The 19,104-nt window shown below is 37.9% G+C and overlaps 1 protein-coding gene across 6 annotated transcripts in view; it reads right to left on the bottom strand.

Moving 5' to 3' along the window:
• LOC137044641 (dedicator of cytokinesis protein 7-like) overlaps positions 1-19,104 on the bottom strand; it is a 58,087-nt gene that overhangs the window by 7,808 nt on the left and 31,175 nt on the right. For 4 of the 6 annotated variants that reach the window (XM_067420836.1, XM_067420844.1, XM_067420860.1 and 1 more), the window contains 15 exons: positions 17,503-17,589; positions 17,188-17,283; positions 16,254-16,394; positions 15,981-16,094; positions 15,037-15,207; positions 14,196-14,335; positions 10,219-10,388; positions 9,883-10,031; positions 6,711-6,893; positions 4,986-5,112; positions 4,819-4,903; positions 4,427-4,523; positions 4,196-4,330; positions 2,633-2,785; positions 2,366-2,524 (listed from right to left, as the gene is read on the bottom strand). In XM_067420836.1, the coding sequence (XP_067276937.1) occupies positions 2,366-2,524; positions 2,633-2,785; positions 4,196-4,330; positions 4,427-4,523; positions 4,819-4,903; positions 4,986-5,112; positions 6,711-6,893; positions 9,883-10,031; positions 10,219-10,388; positions 14,196-14,335; positions 15,037-15,207; positions 15,981-16,094; positions 16,254-16,394; positions 17,188-17,283; positions 17,503-17,589 (2,007 nt within the window). The remainder of the gene's footprint in view (positions 1-2,365; positions 2,525-2,632; positions 2,786-4,195; positions 4,331-4,426; positions 4,524-4,818; positions 4,904-4,985; positions 5,113-6,710; positions 6,894-9,882; positions 10,032-10,218; positions 10,389-14,195; positions 14,336-15,036; positions 15,208-15,980; positions 16,095-16,253; positions 16,395-17,187; positions 17,284-17,502; positions 17,590-19,104) is intronic. The other 2 variants (XM_067420852.1, XM_067420870.1) reach the window with 1 other exon arrangement.

The following is a 19,104-nucleotide window of genomic DNA, read 5'->3' as shown; positions in this document are numbered from 1 at the left end:
GATGACAGCAGAACATAGCATCGCTTAAGTGACTTCCCTAGAATAGCATCATTTTTTGCAGATATAAAGTGTAAAGCATGACATTTAAAACAATAATCGTCTAACATTTTTTAAAATTTTAAATGAAATAGTTTATTCAAACTTTAGACAAAACCATTAAAAAAATATGTATACAATAACGTTTTTGCATATATTTAATAATAATAATGCATTGTATTTAATGGCGCCTTTCATAACACCCAAGGTCATCTCACAATAAAAATGCAAATCACTACACAAAACAAAACACAACGAACTCCACATATACAGAAAAAGTGCAGTCAAGACTCAATAAAACACATTATAAAAAAGCCTGTATAAAAAGATATGTCTTAAGACGCGTTTTAAAAGTCAATAAACAATCACTATTGCGAACATCAAGAGGAAGGGAGATCCATAAGTGAGCGGCAGCATAACTAAACGATATGGCACGATATGGTAGTTAGTCGAATCCAAGGTACCACAAGAGAAATTGAAGATGAAGATCTGAGAGCACATGAAGGAGTGTAAACTGGAAAAAGTTGAGTAAGGTATTGGAGTGCAAGATTATGTTGTGCCTTATAAGCAAGTAGCAAGATCTTAAATTCAACTTGATATTTTACCGGAAGCCAGTGCAATTGCTGAAGAACTGGAGAAATGTGCTCAGTATAAGGTGATCTAGAAAGAGGTCATCAAAAATGCTGCAGAATTTTGAACCAACTGTAGCTTATGTAGCAATTTCAAGGGAACACCTGTGAGAAGAGCATTGCAATAGTCTATATGTGAAGTGACTAATGCATGAATAAGAACTGCTGCATTGTTGGTTGAAAGAAAGGGACAGAGACGGTTAATATTACGCAAGTGGAAGTATGCAGTCTGCGTGATATTATTAATTTGAGTTTCAAAGGATAATGTGCTATCCATGATAACACCCAAACTTTTAACCTGTGAGGAAGGACAGATCGCATTATTGTCAATGTACAAAGAATAACAATTAGATTTTGATTAAACTGATCTATTGATAACAAGTAAAGCCCCAGGTTAGTTGCTATTTAGCTTCAAGAAGTTAGCTGAAAGCCAATCTTTAATTTCAGCTAAACAGCTGGTCTTCAGCAAAGATTGTGGGGGAAAAGAATCAGTTTGTTTGGCAGACAGGTAAAGTTGGGTGTCATCCGCAAAGCAATGAAAATTAATACCATGTTTTCTCAAAATGGAACCAAGAGGAAGCATATAAATAACAAAAAGCAGTGGGCCCAAAACAGAACCCTGGGGAACACCAGAGGTGACTGTAGATGTTCTTGATTTAAAACTTTTTAATTGAATACACTGAGTGCGTCCAGATTGATATGACCCAAACCAAGACAGAGCCGTGCCAGCAATCTCAATAGACGCTAACCTATCGAGAAGAATCTTGTGTGAAACAGTATCAAAGGCAGCGCTTAAGTCAAGAAGGACAAGAATGGTTAAAAGCCCAAAGTCAGCTGCCAGCAAAACATTTTCTATGTTTTGTTTCATATTTGATAAATTGTCCGTTTATGGCTAATATAGTCTGATAGAGGAAAATATGGAGCTCATATTTGGGGAGGAAAAAGTGAATATGCAATTTGGTTGTTGACATTTATATGGGCCAAAAAAGTTAAATGAAATTCTAATTGCTTGTACTGTAAATCCATGATTTCATAACAGTTCTTTATAAATTTCAGCTGTCACTCTTTATCTCCCTAAAACAAAACATATAATGCAATGCAATATAACGATAATTTAGAAATGTACAAATAAACTTCCCTCAAAAGCCTTTTTAAAGACATTACAAAAAGGGATGGATAATCAAGTTAACCTATGCTGCTTCAGTCCAGTAAACGTCCATATTGAAATATGAGAAAAGACATGTAGTAGACTGTGCAACAAAGTTTAGATCATGTTTATAACTTAGAGGCCTTAGAAGTTTAGTTATTAAGTATGATACAGTAAAGACGGCATATTTAATTGAACACAGATGAAAGTGAGGCTGTGAGGGATAGACATACAATCTTTACAATGGCATGCACTGACTAAAGTCCTGGATCAAGTCTTTTCATTCGTAACAACTTTTTTTCAACTGAACAATTGGTATGTTGCAACAATACGATCTTTTACTGTAATACAATCCAATGTATTGTAATTCTATTCCTCAGTCTCGTTTTTCTTCCCGTCAAAAATTAAATATAGTGCTGCCTTGACTAAGGTCTACTAAAGGCTTTATTGGGTTAAATTTCACAGCAGTGGTGGCTGTTGGCTTGTCATCCCCTGTGGGATTTGAACCAACAACCTTTTTTTAGCTGCCCAACCAGATTCAAGTGTTTGATACCTGCTCAGGGAACGGGGAATCTCTGAGCTCCAGGTCATCCTCGGCATATGTGAGGATAGTTTTTAAAGAGCGCCGCAAATGCTCTTCATTGAAGGTCTGAGAGGTGCCCACGAGTGAAGACAGAGACATGGTGACCTGCATCTTAACACGAGCAAAATTCTACAGATTGGGAGGAAAGAAACAGAATTTGATTGGGTTTATCATGTTTCTTCTTTTTATATAGGAAAAGGTGAATGAAGCATCAGAGTTTAATGTGATATGCCTTACGTTGCCGATCTCAAAGTTCTGTCTCATGAGCAGGTAGAGGGAGGCGCTGGCGTGGCTGCGAACAGAGCTCACGCTGCTGCTGCAGTGACGCAGTAACCGCAAACACAGATCTGCACAGAGCTCAGTGTCCTCCTCAAACAACATCTCTGGGAACTGCAGAAACACATGCAAAGTTTAGCATCTTCTACAATTCCTTTGTGATCCATGTACTATAAAATAACAGGTCATATGTACACAGAGCTGACCAGAAAAACTAAGAAAAGTTTTATTTCATGACAATGATTTTCAAAGACAAACATAAACAGCATGAATATCTAGAGTCAATCCCTCCTTCATGTGAGCTGAACTGACAGGGAAGCTAAAGCTCATTAAATATGCAAATCTTATCCAATCCTATCCGTGGACATTTACTTCCAAGTCTCCAGTGCCCATTGTTCAGAAGACAGCCTCAAAACCAGTGTAGAAAATAGCCTATTATTTATTAGTTATGTTTTTGAATGTAAAGACCACACAAACATCATTAGTTGACCTCAGACAACAGTATAAAAGAATTTAAAAGGCCAGTTAATGACACCTTTAATTAACAAATAAGCCTGAGCTCAAGGTAAGACTTAACCGTGGGTTGCCATTTGTGGGTCATTATGGGGCAGCAGTGGTTCATGTAGGTTGTCTACAAACCGGAAGGTTTGTGGTTTAATCCCCGGTTTCACGAGCAAGACACATAACCCAAGCCTTGCATGGCTGACCCCGGCGTCGTGTATGAATGGGTGAATGTGAGGCAGTATGTAAAGCGCTTTGGATGGCCATATGTCTGTTAAAAGCGCTACTTAAATGCAGTCCATTTACCATTTATCATATTTATCACAGATTGCTGCTTTTTCTAAATCAAATACAGATACACTAGCACAGTAAATATAACATTTATATTAAATGTATTAGTGAGAGAGCAATTGCATGCGAATTTATTCTACCTGGAAGCATTTCTCTACTAATAGTGGCTCTACTAATAGCTGTGGGTTTTAGTTACTAAGAATTATAAGCTAGAACTTTTCAGTTTCTTAACTATTTTATTTTGATAAAAATCACAGAACAGTTTTGGCAAAACATTTATGCATTAGTGAATGTTTCTATGTGCGTGCAATCTGCTCATGATGTGCATGCTACTGTCTATATGTGTATTGCAATCCAGCAGAGCATTCATTTAGAATGGCTATTAACTTATGTGTACAATTAGCTGTTTAAAATGTGCACTCACCTAATCCATTTTGAGCATCTAGATGGTATAATCAAACATATCTTGTGGAGACCTCTCATTATATATTTATCATTTAGACCTTTGGAAACGTCCTTTGCGGTGTCCTCTATAGGCCATAATCAGCGACTAGTCAACATCAAGCTTAAAGTGTCGACCAGATTAGTCTGAGCAACCTCTACTAATAACCGATAAATGGCTGACATACAAATAGTATTTGGCCTAATTCCCCTGGCGCAGAAAGGGTTTTGCACCAATGTTCAATACTCAGGGTTTAGGGCTATCCAGTGCTGCTAACAGCAGATACAAACCTTATAGACCAAAGCTCTCTGTGTGCTGAAGCAGTGCTGCAGGAAGAGGGCGCTCTGGTTTCCTGCCATACTGTGGAGAAGGACTCTCAGCACACCACTCAACACACTCTCCTTCAGCTCTGACATCACCACCGTCTAATACAAACACACAAACACTTGTAAATTATGTAAAAGACACACATGTAATCTCTTGAAACTGCATTCAAATGTGGGCAGCAATGTCTCCTTTACTTTAACAATTATCTCCAGTGTGTCCAGGGCTATGAGAGCAGCTTCTGTTGCCAAGTTTCCATCCACTACAGACTCCTGCTCCACCTCTGCCTTGGTTCTGCGCAGAGACAGTGTTTACAGTAAGCTATTCATAGTGCCCATCTGACACACACACACACACACACACACACACACACACACACACACACACACACACACACACACACACACACACACACACACACACACACACACACACACACACACACACACACACACACACACACACACCCTGTGATTATGTGCTTCATTAAGGCGACAGACAGTTAGAGTAACGGCATTCAGAAATTCAATTAAACTTAACAGCAATAGAAAGATACTCAAATACTGAGAGAAGGAGAAAAGAGACACACTTATCCACTCTGTCTGCATTCTGTCTCCAGTGAGTGACGTTTTTCCTCCAGCGGACATTCTCCTGACCTCCGTAAGGACTCCGCTCTGAGGAACGCACAGGACCAGTGACAAATTTAAAGCTTCATCATTTACTTTGGCACAAATTCCAACAGAGCATCTGCCGTACCTCTGCAGCGGCGGACCATCTCCTGTCTTGCTCCAATGGTGCCGAGTATGGCCTCCTCCAGACGGGCCTTCATGTCCTGAGACTTCTTAAAGGTCAGACTGTTGATTCTCTCCAGGGTCTTCTTCCCCTGAGATGAGGCACAATGAAGAGGATGGTCAAAACATCCAACACAAAAATCTACAGTAGAAAGTCAAAATTCCAGTGGTTTAAGCTATTTTTAAGGGGTCATGCTATATTTTAGTCTCCTTATTTTCCCTCTGTGGTCCAATTACAATGATTTTGCACCAAAATAGTTTTTCCTGATAATTGTCCACCTTTTCTCTGGCCATTGGAATTAAACAGAATGTTCAGACAAATATAGTTTTAAACTGGCCCAGCCTTAATAACAGCCTCTTTGTAAAACAGTACATTCTGGCAGATTCCCTGCAATATATAAAACATTAACTTGCTTTTATTTTACATAATATGTTTTCAAATAAATATGGTATTGTTAGCATAAATACTAGCCTGGTCTTACCGGACTCTCATACATTTCATTAGTACATAGAGTCTGGCCACTCTCCATTGACAAGCGTTTATTTCCGCAAAGGCGGGTACTCTGTTGAAGTTTAAAACTATTGGATGTGCTCAGAGCCACTCTGGATTTGCCATAACCAATTGCTAAAGTTTGGTGGAGGAGAGTTTTGTGATCGGGAATGTGCCGCTCATGTGGTCCGTATCATGATGATTGTATGTTGTAAATAAAATGTCAAATGCTTGGTATGAAAATAAATGCTGCTATAAATAACGGACCAGTTCAAATGTTTACGTGCTTTTATTGTAAATACTTGCCAGCATTTTAAAGAAATAAAAGTCAAGAAATGCGTCCAAATAACAGCAAAGAGCAACCGTACGGTGCTCTGCAGTGGTCAAAAATGATTATCACACTGAATTTTGAAGTGATATATTCTTGAAAACTCAGAGATGTGGATTCGGACAGCTTACATCACCACACGACCTTGGTGTTTGTCAAAAGCAGTAGCTAACTCGGCCGGGGATTTTTAAGCGGGTGGTGGGAAACGGACAGCAATAAAATCACTGACTAACATCTGTAAATGATGGCAATACCTTCCGACCCCACAAGGAACTGTACAGTCCGAATAAGGCTTCAGCCAACTCCTTCACCTCTAATTCCCCCTGTTGGGGAGGAGGGCCACAAGATCATGGCCACCAACAAACCCCAGCAAAGATTTTTATTGCTCCGGCTTTAACTTCTGGATATTCGGCAGCGGTGCCACAACGGAATAAATGGTTTTGTTTGCATCTTTCTCCGCCGCCATTACTGAACTACAACTCAAACTAGCGCACAACATCAACATCATAGTTCTCAGCCACTCCCTCTGTTTGCTGACTGGGCCGGTAAAAATTTGTTCGGAGAAAACGTAACAATACACCACAGTCCCAGACGAAGTACTGAAGGAAAATGAAAATTGAGCAGAAGTACGTAGGAGGGAAGAGCCAGGCTATATAAATACACTTTTTGGGGCTTCACATTTTAGACTCCCATTCACTGACATTATAAAGCTTGCATTAGCCAGGATTTTTTAATATCACTCTGATTGTATTTGTCTGAAAGAAGAATGTCATATACACCTAGGATGGTTAGAGGGTGAGTAAATCATGGGGTTATTTTCATTTTTGGGTAAACTATCCGTTTAAAAGGACGAGAGGGGAATGTGGATGTACCTTGTATTCGAAACAGGACAGACAGACGTGAAGAAGATCAAGCAAGCGGTTAATTTGTGGCACAGACAGGTCTGACACCCATCGTTCCAACAGCCCTGCGTCTGCATTCTTCAACACCCACAAGAAACAAACCAGCAGTGTCCTGCTGCACTCTGCAGAGAGGGCGCTACACTGACGGCCCGCCTGTCGGAGAAACAAACAAAAACACATTTACACTACACTAATACACTCCCACAGAAAAACACAACACAGCCAGGCTTGATTAGACATCACATCCGGCAGCCTGTTAGGGACAGGCATATACAGAGGATGTCCTTACACACCCATATGTATAATAAACACTCACACACATGACACTCATTTCCTCAGCCATATGCTAGTCATTAATATTCACCAATGGACAGGAAACATTGTTGTACACCTTCAGGGGAAAGAGTACATAATAATTCCCCCTCTGGTGGAGGACAGCAGTACTGTAGCAGACAGAATGAGCAGGATGTGAATGGCTCACCCTAGTGGTGATATCAGTGGTCACAGCTGCTGTGACCTCATTCACCTGAATGTGAGGGAAATTTCCAGAAGACCATGAAGTAAATTTATTTCTGTTGTTTGTCTTTTCTATTTATTCAACTAGAGCAGCGGCAAGGGACAAATATGTGGACTTAAAAAATAAACTGCATGTGCATAAATATAGCTTATTTCTGAAAAAAGAGAGATAATATTATATTTTTAGCAATGCAACAAAATGAAAATTCTGGGTTAATTACTTTTTGGTAACACTTTACAATAAGGTCTCATTTGTTAACCATGAGCAATATACAGCTCTTGACAACATTAAGAAACCACTTACAATTGAAAAATCAATGTTAGGTGGTCTCTTAATTTTTTCCAGAGCTGTATTTGTTAGTATTTATCCATCTTTGTTAACATTAGTTAATAAAAATGTACTTATCCATTGTTTGTTCCTGTTAGTTCAACACAACTTTTGATTTTAATAATGTATTAGTAAAAATTAATTAATATTAGTAATTAGTAGTAGTAGTCTAGAGAGGTGGAGGTTTGCTCTGGAGAGAAGAGGAATGAAGGTTAGTCGCAGCAAGACAGAATACATGTGTGTGAATGACAGAGAACCAAGTGGAACAGTGACATTACAGGGAGAAGAGTGCAGGATTTTAAGTACTTAGGGTCAACAGTCCAGAGCAATGGGGGGTGTGGAAAACAGGTGAAGAAGTGTGTGCAGGCAGGTTGGAATGGGTGGAGAAAAGTGTCAGGTCTGTTGTGTGATAAAAGTGTACCAGCAAGAATGAAAGAAAATGTGTACAGGACAGTAGTGAAACCAGCGATGTTGTATGGTTTGGAGACAGTTGCACTGAGGAAAAGACAGGAGGAAGAGCTAGAGGTAGCAGAGCTGAAGATTTTGAGGTTCTCTTTGGGAGTGACGAGGATGGATAGGATCAGGAATGAGTATATCAGAGGGACAGCACATGTGAGATGTTTTGGAGACAAAGTTAGAGAGGCCAGGTTGAGATGGTTTGGACATTTTCAGAGTTGGGAGAGTGAATATAATCGGTAAAAGGATGATGAGGTTAGAACTGCCAGACAGGAGGTCAAGAGGAAGACCAAAGAGGAGGTTTATGGATGTAGTGAAGAAAGAGGATAGCAATAGATGGAGGCAGATGATTCGCTGAAGCGACCCCTGAAGGGAACAGCCGAAAGAAAAATAATAAGAAGTAATTAATATGAACTAATATTAATAAATGCTGTAGAAGTATTGCTCATTCTGGGTTCATATTAACTAATGGCAATAAATGAAAGTGTTACCTACTTTATTTTAATAACGACTCATTTCTTATATATATTTTTGGTAACACTTTAGCATGGGGAACACATATTCACTATTAACTATGACTTTTGCCTCAATTACTCCCAATTCACTGGTTATTAATAGTTAGTAAGGTAGTTTTTGTAGCATTTAAGTTTAGGTATTGGGTAGGATTAAGGGATGTAGAATAAGGTCATGAAGAATAAGGCATTAATATGTGCTTTATAAGTTCTAATAAACAGCCAATATCCTTGTAATATGCATTCAAATTACTAGTTAATAGTTAATAACTGAACCTTAAAATGAAGTGTTACCAATTTTTTTTATTCATAGTTGGATTCATATTTTTTTATTACATTAAATAATAATTTTATTGCATCGGAATTGAAAAAAAAAAACTATATACAATAAAATAAAAAAATAACTACACTTTCATTTAAAATAACACCAAAATCAGACAGATACATTATATAATAATCAATAAATTATTATTTATTCAGTTCTATCTAACAGAATCAGAATTAACAGATTAATGTTGACCAATTGCAAGGGCAGTGAGCGCTGTGACGCTGTCCTTTTGAACTTTCATCAAAGAGTCAAAAAGTTCAAATAAATTTCACAAATATTAAAAAGCACAACTGTTTTTAACATTGATAAAAATAATACATGTTTCTTGAGAAGCAAATCACCATATTATATTGATTTCTGGACGTAATGATGCTGCAAATTCAGCTTTGATCACAGAAAGTGCAAAATAACATTACAAAGTGTGAAACACTTTTACGAAGCTCCTGCCGCGGCTGTATAATTTCTGTATGTAATGATTGACATGTCTTGTCCAATCAGCTGTCAGTATTCCATTCACTGTGTCACTTCCGGTGTGGTATATTCCCTTTCCGTTAAGAATTGGTCATTGTAAATTTGTTTTGGGACTGGTAAAAGTTTTTTGCGTCTTGTTAATTTGTTTTCCTAAATATAAATTTGTTTCATCCTTGGTAAAAGTGTTTTGCCAATGTAATAGGGTTTTATTTGTGTTTTATAAAATTTGTCTACAGCTTCGTAAAAGTGTTTCACACTTTGTAATGTTGTTTTGCACTTCCCGGCCACCGTACATATCAAAGCATATTACAATAAAAAAAAAAAAAATCATATGTTTTAAAACGTTTTACAATAGTGTATAAAAACAATAATATTTCACAATATTTCCATTTACTGATTTTTATCAATAAATGCAGTAAGCATAAAAGACTTCTTTCAAAAAACATTACAAATTCTGAAAAGTGTTGTATGTTCACAATCTTTCTTCATATTCATAACCAGATTAATGGTGATCAGTAAGCAGGTACTCACCACTGATGGCAGAGTGAAGGGGTTGGCTTTGGAATGTGGGAGTGGGGAGCCAGCTATCGCCATGGCAACAGACTGGCTGATGGTGCCGTTGTCTGGGTCGTTATCGTCGACGAGCGCCGAGGCGTGACGTACACGCTGTGGGGACATGTCTGGGACATACAAAGGTGGAGAGATACAGATCTTGGCTGAAATGGGACTTTTGTTCAGTTTTAATGACTCTCTGGAGGTCTGACCTTTGAAAAACTATTCAAGTTATAAACAGCGTTCATATAAATAACCCAAAGAGATAAGCAGCCTGCTCTATTGTGGGCACTCGGCCCAAAGGGTCTCACTAACCAGTGAAGTCGTGGAGAAGGGGCAGCCCCTCCATGACGATGGGGATGAGTGGCAGGTAGAGCTGGGCGATGTGCGAGCGGACCTGGGGGTCTGTGTAACGGGGGTCCGCATCGTGACTGCACAGCAGAGAATGCAGCGCACTAATGGCCTTCTTGTGTAGGAAGAACACACTGAGAGAGAGCGAGAGCGAGAGCGAGAGAGAGAGCGAGAGCGAGAGAGAGAGAGTATGTATAGTGTTAGATTCGTATTTATAAAGTCTTATTTATAAGAGTGTCTTAAAGAGGTAGTTGTCATCAATTACTCACCCTCATGTTGTACCAACCCTGTATAAAATTCTTTCTTCTGTTGAACACATTAGAAGACATTTTAAAACGTGGAAAATCAAAACGTTGACAGTAGCCATTGACTTTCATAGTAGGAAGTGAGTCAATGGGTCCTCATAAACTCTGGTTACCAAACATTCTTCAAAATATCTTCTTTTGTGTTCAACAGAAGAAATACATTCATACAGGTTGGTAACAAAATGAGGGTGAGTAAATGATGACAACATTTGCATTACTGGATGAACTATCCTTTTAATAACAGGTCAAAAATATGTATTCTCTGTGCTAAATTAAGGGTGACATATGAAACTAAATTGATTCAAACATGGTAAAATATGCTCATACTTGGATAAAATTAATTTGTTCCATAGCTGCTGGATTTTTTTCTCATGACAGCGTTAAACAGTGGTGGAGGAAGTACTGAATGTCAGTACTGAAGTAAAAGTACAAATAACCAGAGCCATATTTACTTAAGTAAAAGTAGAAGTACTACAACGACAATCCTACTGAAGTAAAAGTAAAAAAGTACTTGATTTTAAATGTACTTTTAGTATTAAAAGTAAAAGTACTTGTATAACAATTTATTCTCCTAATGTCTATATTCTAATAATTAAAAAGAAGAAAACAGTATTGGCTGTGGCGTTTTAATTACGTTAGTTTTGGGTTAATGTAGGTTAATTGTGCGTATCATCTGTTGCCCAGTTTACATTCTGACTCACAATATCAGGGTGATCTGCAGAGTTAAATATCAATATTCAGAAGTAACATTTTCATCAGCTTTGATGTATTTAAATCTTCATATTTATGAGGATTAATCTTAAATATAGGATATGCGTCAGCTTTCCTTTTATATTCTTAAATTTGATCAATAAATTAAATGAGAATAACACTATATGGTTGTTAAATTAAATAATTTACACTAATAAATTACAACTGCATTAAATAATGTTATAAGATTGTTTTAAATATGTATTTTTAATACAATAAGAAATGTTGGAAAGAATGTTTAAACATGAAACTAAACTACCAGTAGGTGGCGGCAGGTCTTAATGAGTGAGTCATTGAGTCGGTTCGTTCAAACGGCTGATTCGTTCATGAATGAGGCAGTCGTTAAGTCATTACATTTATTTTAAAGCTGGAAGACACTACAGAGTTTTTACATGAACAGATTTTAAAACAGTAAGCATCACTTAATGGCACTAAACAACAGGATCAGACACACAATAAAAACTCAAGTAATTCTGAACACAACAAACTGCAAAAACAGGCACCATGCTAGGAGATCCGGGACAAATGAAAACAATCATATAGTGTCTTGAGTAGGTACTACATTTTGAATTTGAACTTGCTTTGCAATGTTTTATATATTAAAGCTACACTGTGTGATATTTTCCCCCATCTAGCGGTGAAAAGTTATATGACCATGCAGGAAATAATAGTTTCTGTTCCTCTCAATTCTGATTTCGTTTTAACTCCTACGGTGGCTGATTTAGTCCAAGATTAATATGGCAATCCCCCTCTTCACATTCGACACGGTGCCATCGAGTGTTAAAACGCGAAAGGCGAAGCTTCAATTTATGGGTATGTCCCTCTTTGGCTAATGTACTTTCAAGATGGAGGGGCAACATGGCGACCGACATTCAAAACCCTCACCCGTAGGTATTTTCAATGGACTATTATAAACTTACGAGAATACTTTATTACTCGAAAGAATTAAATATACATTAATGAGCACATATATTTTTGAAACAACTAAGTGTTTTTAGCTAAGAAGAAACTAAAAAGGTTACACAATGTAGCTTTAAGTGTGTGTGCAGTATGAATTAAGTTTGAATGTACTACATCAGCGATGATGTTATGGTGATGTGACCTACCAGCATCTGTTTCGTCAATTCACTGCCATTCATAAAAGCTCTCCAGTGGACTAGTAAAGCGCCCACTAAATGCGCACTTCAGATTCTCAGCGAATGTTGCAAGTCGTCCGGGTACTTCTCGTCTTCTCGTTTTTTTGCATACTATATATAGTAGGGAATTATTCCATTTATGACTCCACGAATGTGTTTAACAAATTAACAAATATGTTTGATCCCTGGCTAGATGGAACCATATAAAGGTAAAAAAAAATCCTGAAAAAGAGTCTGTGCACATCACACACTACACAATTTTATGTTATATCTGTCAAGTCCATTGCACACTGACTATGGCTGTGTCCTAAATTGCCGAGACACCCCTCGCTGCAGCCTGTAGCACGATGACGTTGCTGGATCAGATCCAACACGTACTGGATGGTGGATCGTTATGGCAATGTCATTCATACAGATCAGAGTTAATTTATCATGCGTATGTGCTAGTCTTAATGTATGATCATTATTGTATATAGATGATGTTCTAAACTGTGTCGTTGTAGTAGCCTACTGATAAATATTATTAAGTAATTATTGATTAATAAATCATCTTTTCATAAATGTGATGCTTAAATTATCCTAGTTTCGCTGTACATGCATGTACAGAACAGTTAATTTTTATATATTCTGATCATACTTGCTGTTGAGTGGAAGGAAAAATGAGTCAAGTAGCCTAATTGTCTCTGTAATTTTAATGCAACACGATCTGTAAAGAACTTTAAAATACCAGTACCCTACACATTCAAGGGAAAATGCAAAACGTGTGTCCTGATTAATCGTTATTTTTGCGCGAGCGGTTTGAGTATTTATCTATCCAGCAAAACTCTCCTGTGCATTCAATGATGTCCCCAAAACTCTTTTGCGCATGCGTATATGACGTCATCGAATTGTGAATGAAACCACCGCGCATGCGCGTCCAGTACGCGTTGGATCTGATCCAGTACGTCATCGTACTACAGGCTGCAGCGAGGACTTCTTGAAATTGCCCCCTATACACTTAAATAGTGCACTATTTGAAGGAATAGCCAATTGTAGTGGTATCCGAAACCACAGTGGACGTTATTGAGTGCACTCATCCAATCCCACAATGCACCACAATAATGAGTGTACAACTGATGTAAACTTAACGGCTAGAGAATACACTATGCTCTGTGAGAGTCGCGCATCAATTGAATTTCCACATCTCGCCAGAAGACTGAATCGCCCAGAGCTGAATCATCTATCCATCCATCCATTTTCCACTGGTCCAATGTGGCTACAGCATAATATCATACAGGTATAAATTTATTTTAATCAATTATTAAATAGTTTAATTAAGGTTTATACATAGCAAACTGGCACCTCTAGTAGTAATGAAATTATTTATCATGAACTCTGTCATGGAAGCAAAGTTTCAAATAATTATTTGCCCTTTCCAGCACACTCATGTCTGAATTCACTAGTTTTCATTCACTCCTTCAAGTGAACTATATTAGTGAGCTAATAGTGAATGAGGGTATGGGGAGGATTGAACTAGTGTTGACTCTTCCAGTATGCAAAATGGGACTAAACTCATTAAATGTATTCCAGTCCTAAATTTCACCTGTATATTGGTACAGATTTTAGGTTTTAGTTAGAACACAATTTTGTTTAATTGAACATATTATAAATACATTTTTAATGCCTATTTTTATTGACCATAGCTATTGTAATGAAAATGTCTAAATGTGTAAGTAAAATACTAATACTTGAGTAAAGGAACATTTCTCACCCCTCTCCGTCTGGCTCAAGGATGAGTGACAGTTCAGCCAACAGAAGGCCAGATAGAAAATGCTGCTGGCGGAACGGCACCGACAGTTCGAACATGCTGACCACACCCTGATCCTGAACATGACAGGAGAACGCTGAGCTCTACGAAAGAAGAGACAGAGAAAGTCTGCTTTAGTACTGCCATACTATAGTGAAGTGTGGTTTATTTTCTAAGGGAACTCCTTTGACCATGTCCAGCTTGATATAATGTGGCAGACAGCAACATAACATCCATGACGAGATTTATGCACCACAGTGAGAAACACTTTACCACACAATTACAACAACAAAAAAAAATCAAGAAACTCTACAGCACTGACACAACATTTCTAAGGATTATGTAAATGTGGTCAGTTGTAGAAAAGCACTGTCTCTAATCCATGCAAGAGGTCACGAACACCCAGCTCTCAAGAGCAGAACTAAACAAAATGTAGTTATAGTCACTCAAGCTTGAGGAGTGAATTAAATTTGTCTGCATGGTCTACTAACATCCCTCACACTTCATTTGAAAAATCTTACTGACCCCTTTTAAAGCATTACAGAGTGTTATTCTGAAGAACAAGAAGAAGAATGAAAAAGCTCGGCTTTACAGATAGTTACATAATTTCCCTGTCTGATACACTTCCATGTATTGTGCGAATGTTATCAGATTTTACTGCAGCTCTGTGATCATGACATGAAAGAAGACATATAAATAGGTCTTCATAAAATCTGCACAGTACACAGAAAGTGCTGCACATTTACGATAAAAGCAATTTCTGTTTTAGTGTGTTTTTTTCCAACTGTGTTAGTGTGTGTGTTACCTGCGAGGTAGTGGAGGATGTGGAGGGAGAGGGGGATGCTGGAGGACTGAGGGTGGCACAGGGCAGGTTCAGCGTGACGTAGTGCTCATGACTGCAGACGATCCGGATGAAGTCCATCCTCAGTGCTGTCAGAGAGCTGGGGTTCTGCGCTGTGTGGAGCTTATTGTTGATCTGCAGACACAAATGCACCAAACTGTCATCTGAAATGTTCTAGCGCAAATTCATACTAACAGCTGCACCACAGTCATATGTAGTGTTTTCGTCTTGTTCACTAAAACACCAGCAATCCATTTTAACCAGGCATTTTGAGTGCTAGTATAACTATTAAAATTAAAGGCCACTGAAGTGCCTTGAAACGCAGCATTATTCAGTGTGTCGACGTAATTTCCACTGAAACAGGAAGACAGGGTGGGATATATCGATCAGCTCCTCCCCTTTTTTAAAGAGAAATCAACTTTCCCTTGAGCTTTTGATATATAAAAGGTCATGGTAATATAAGATTATCCTGTAAGTTTCAGAGCTGAAAACGTCCTTGTTTATTCAAAGCAAAGCTTTTATAAACACCAGGCCCAGAAAACGATCAATCTCAGAATGTGCCTCATCTTGATCTCATTGTGTGGCGAAAAACCGCCTCTGCAGAATAATAAGCACGTCTAGTTCAGTAGCCCCACCCACAAACTCATGTAGCTTCTCTGAAAGTAGGGGTATAGAGAGACTGAATCTTCAAATTAACCGTTTTCAGACTTGAGGCCATGTGCAATGCAGATTATGAAACAAGTGTTTTTTGACCTTTGATGCTTCTATTGTAGAAGACCTCCAAAACAAAATAGGCAATCTTTAAAATAGCATTATAGGGGCACTTTAACTCAGGTGTATTGACCATAATGGTGCAGCTACACTGTAAAGTATATGAAGAATGCATGCTTCTGTGTCTGTGCACGTACCTGTTTATAATATGAGCGGATAAGGTTGAAAATAAAGCCTCTGTCCATGAGAGACAGCAGGTCATTGAGGAAAAAGGCCAAGCTGCTGTTTAACCTCTCCACAAGCTCGACATCCTGAAACACACATGGATATTGGCTCAGAACGAGATAAGCATACTTCCTGATGATAATGATGTTCATAACAAAAGTAAAGTCATAAAGTCTCAAACTTCCTCTTATCTACACTAGGTCTCTGTTCCTTCAACAGTAAAATGAGATCTACTGCTCTTTTACCTTTTGATATCTGCTGGCTATGTCTGCGCTGATGGCACATACTAAAGCAGCAATGTCATCTACAAAGCGGTCCGGGAAGCGCTGGCGTCGGGGCATGTCCAGGCGTGAGGACAGGAACAGATGATGGGACATGCTCTTCACCTGTTGTCACACATAGAATAATGAGGGATGCCATCCTTTTTTATTCAAAACTCACTAAAATAATTCAGTTGAAATAATTCTCTCGAACTATAAAAGGGATAGTTCCCCAAAAACATTTTAATTCTGTCATTAATCATTTTTAAATAACATGAAGTTAACACAGTTTAATTTTAGGTGAACCCTATTTAAAAGACAATTAAAAGACAAATATTAATTATCGATTTAATGGCACCGACACAATTGGATAAAAAATATGAAAAGAACAGAGCAGAAAAATGGCATTAACTGAACTGAATCCACACTGAACTGACTTGAACTGAATAATAGCACTACTCTAATCTGAACTAGTTTTCACAACTGATTAACTTTGCACCACTGAAACATTACAATCAAATGAAAGGCATTGAACTAAATTAGCTGAAATAATAACAAGCTGTGTCTTGTTTTGAAGACTGCGTTCTCTGGAGGTTGTATACGTTGTGCCGGCGATGTCTTATGTCCAGAAAAGTAACTTTGGAATATAATGGTTACTTTACTGAAATGAGGCAGGCTCAATGACATGCAACTGACAAATGTGACTTAGAGCCTTCAAAATGAGACACAACAAATTTAATCTTCTCTACAGAAGATAGCAGTAGTTTATAAATTGATGAATTTTGTAACATTAACTGTCATTTTCCTGTTCATTACTGAGAAGCTACTTCAATCTGCATTGTACAAAGTGCTATATAAAGACATGTGACGACATTTGATGCAAATAATGTGCTAGGCTGGAGGGTTTGCAAGGACTGACCATGAGCTGGAAGAAAAACCAGGCCTGCTGCAGAGACGCCTCTCTCACGGTACTGGTGCTCACCACCCACTGTAGAGCCAACTCTTCATGAAGTAACTGAATGCAGAGAGCATTATTGCAAAACATGACCCCATTAAAGATTCTCTGAACCACACACATGCGCACACACAATAAATGCAGGATCACAACTTTGAAACGGTAATAATATGTAGTATAAGATAAAGTGGCTCTATGAATGGGTGAGTAATAAATGAACAAATAAAGGAATGAATAAACAAGAGTGAGCACGGGTGAGAAAATGAATACATGCTCTACCTTCTTGGCGATCTGCCTGGAGGGAGGACAGAGAATGGAGGAAGTCTCGATGAAGGCGGACATGCGATTACAGGCACGCTCACTGGCCTGTAGACCAGTGGGTGAACACAGAAGAATGGTGGTGGTGGTGGTGGTGGTGATGATAATAAAGATGATGATGAAGAATTGAAGACAGAAAGATGAGAGACAAGGAGAGAAGAGGGATAAGAATGCCTGCTGGATGCACCAACCCAGATTATTTGAAAAACTCAAAATAATCAAAACTAAATCCAAACTGTGTTAGGGATAGGCTAGTACAGACAGCTGGTCATTAATACAAAATAAACCCAGACAGGGTGATTGATGTCTTCTATAATCTAGAGGGGTTTTATTTTATGGATAAGAAGACTTTAACTGATAAGTATATAGTAAGTATACTATCCATCTTATTACATACATAGCATAGTATAACATAACATAACTAAATTAATATTAAACATTGGTTGACATGAGAACGGTCAGACAAATTTTGAATTTTTATTAAAAAAATCTAACCACACAGAATGTAACAACTGCACAATCAGAATCAAGCACTCAATAATAATAATAATAAATAATATCAAAAATTTAAGAATGGATATCAGCATCTAGATGAGACACTGTAGTAGTTAATTGCATTGGGTTCCACTACATTTATATGTTGGTATTGTTGGTAACTACACTTCAACCAAGGCAGGAGAAACACAGCAGACAAAGGAAAGAGAGATTGTTGAAGTTGAAGAGGAGGCGACATGAACACACAAACTTCTAGACAAATGCTCACACACCCTCAGACACAAACACATTTACAAAGACAAGAGCCAACTGGGCACAATATTATGAAGTACGATTAGAGAAGTAATACCAGAGTGGAGGCAATGAGAGCGTACAGGATGATATGGTGTAGGGCTGGAAGACTGGGGCTTGTTGACATGTAAATGTTGGGAATGAGGGCAATAAAGGTGTAGGCTTTAAGACCCTAAAATATGTTTGGGTCATGCTATAGTTTAAGGATTGACACAACAAGAATTATTTTTATGGTTAAGGGTTTGAGACAATAATGAGTAGGGATTGGAGACAGTAAAAAGTAAAGGGATCGTTCACCTTTAAAAAAAAGAAAATTAGCCCATAATTTACTCATGCTAAAGTCATTCTAAGTGTATATGACAATTTTTTTTTTTGACAGACGCTGGAAAGGCAGTTTCTCATGAACGCGCATAAGACAGTAAGCTGAAGTCAGAGATCATAGTTTGTAAAATATTTTTTTTTTAAATATGGATATTTTAATTTAAAAAACACATCACTTCACTTCAGAAAGCCTTGTGGCCCCCCAGAGATGTGTAAAGTACTTTTATAATGGATGGATACACTTTTATGGACTTCAAAACAGAAACATCCATTTACTGCAATTATAAAACTAAGAAGAGCCAGGACATTTTTTAATATAACTCGGATTGTATTCGTCTGAAAGAAGAATGTGATATACCTAGGATGACTTGAGTAATTTGGTGAGTAAATCATGGGGTTATTTTCATTTTAGGGTGAACTATCCCATTAAGGGTTTGAGACATTAACAAGTAACAA

This window comes from Pseudorasbora parva, chromosome 2 (genome assembly GCF_024679245.1).
Source record: "Pseudorasbora parva isolate DD20220531a chromosome 2, ASM2467924v1, whole genome shotgun sequence".
In the NCBI taxonomy this organism is placed as follows: Eukaryota; Metazoa; Chordata; class Actinopteri; order Cypriniformes; family Gobionidae; genus Pseudorasbora; species Pseudorasbora parva.
This window is presented reverse-complemented; position numbering and strand designations above follow the sequence as displayed.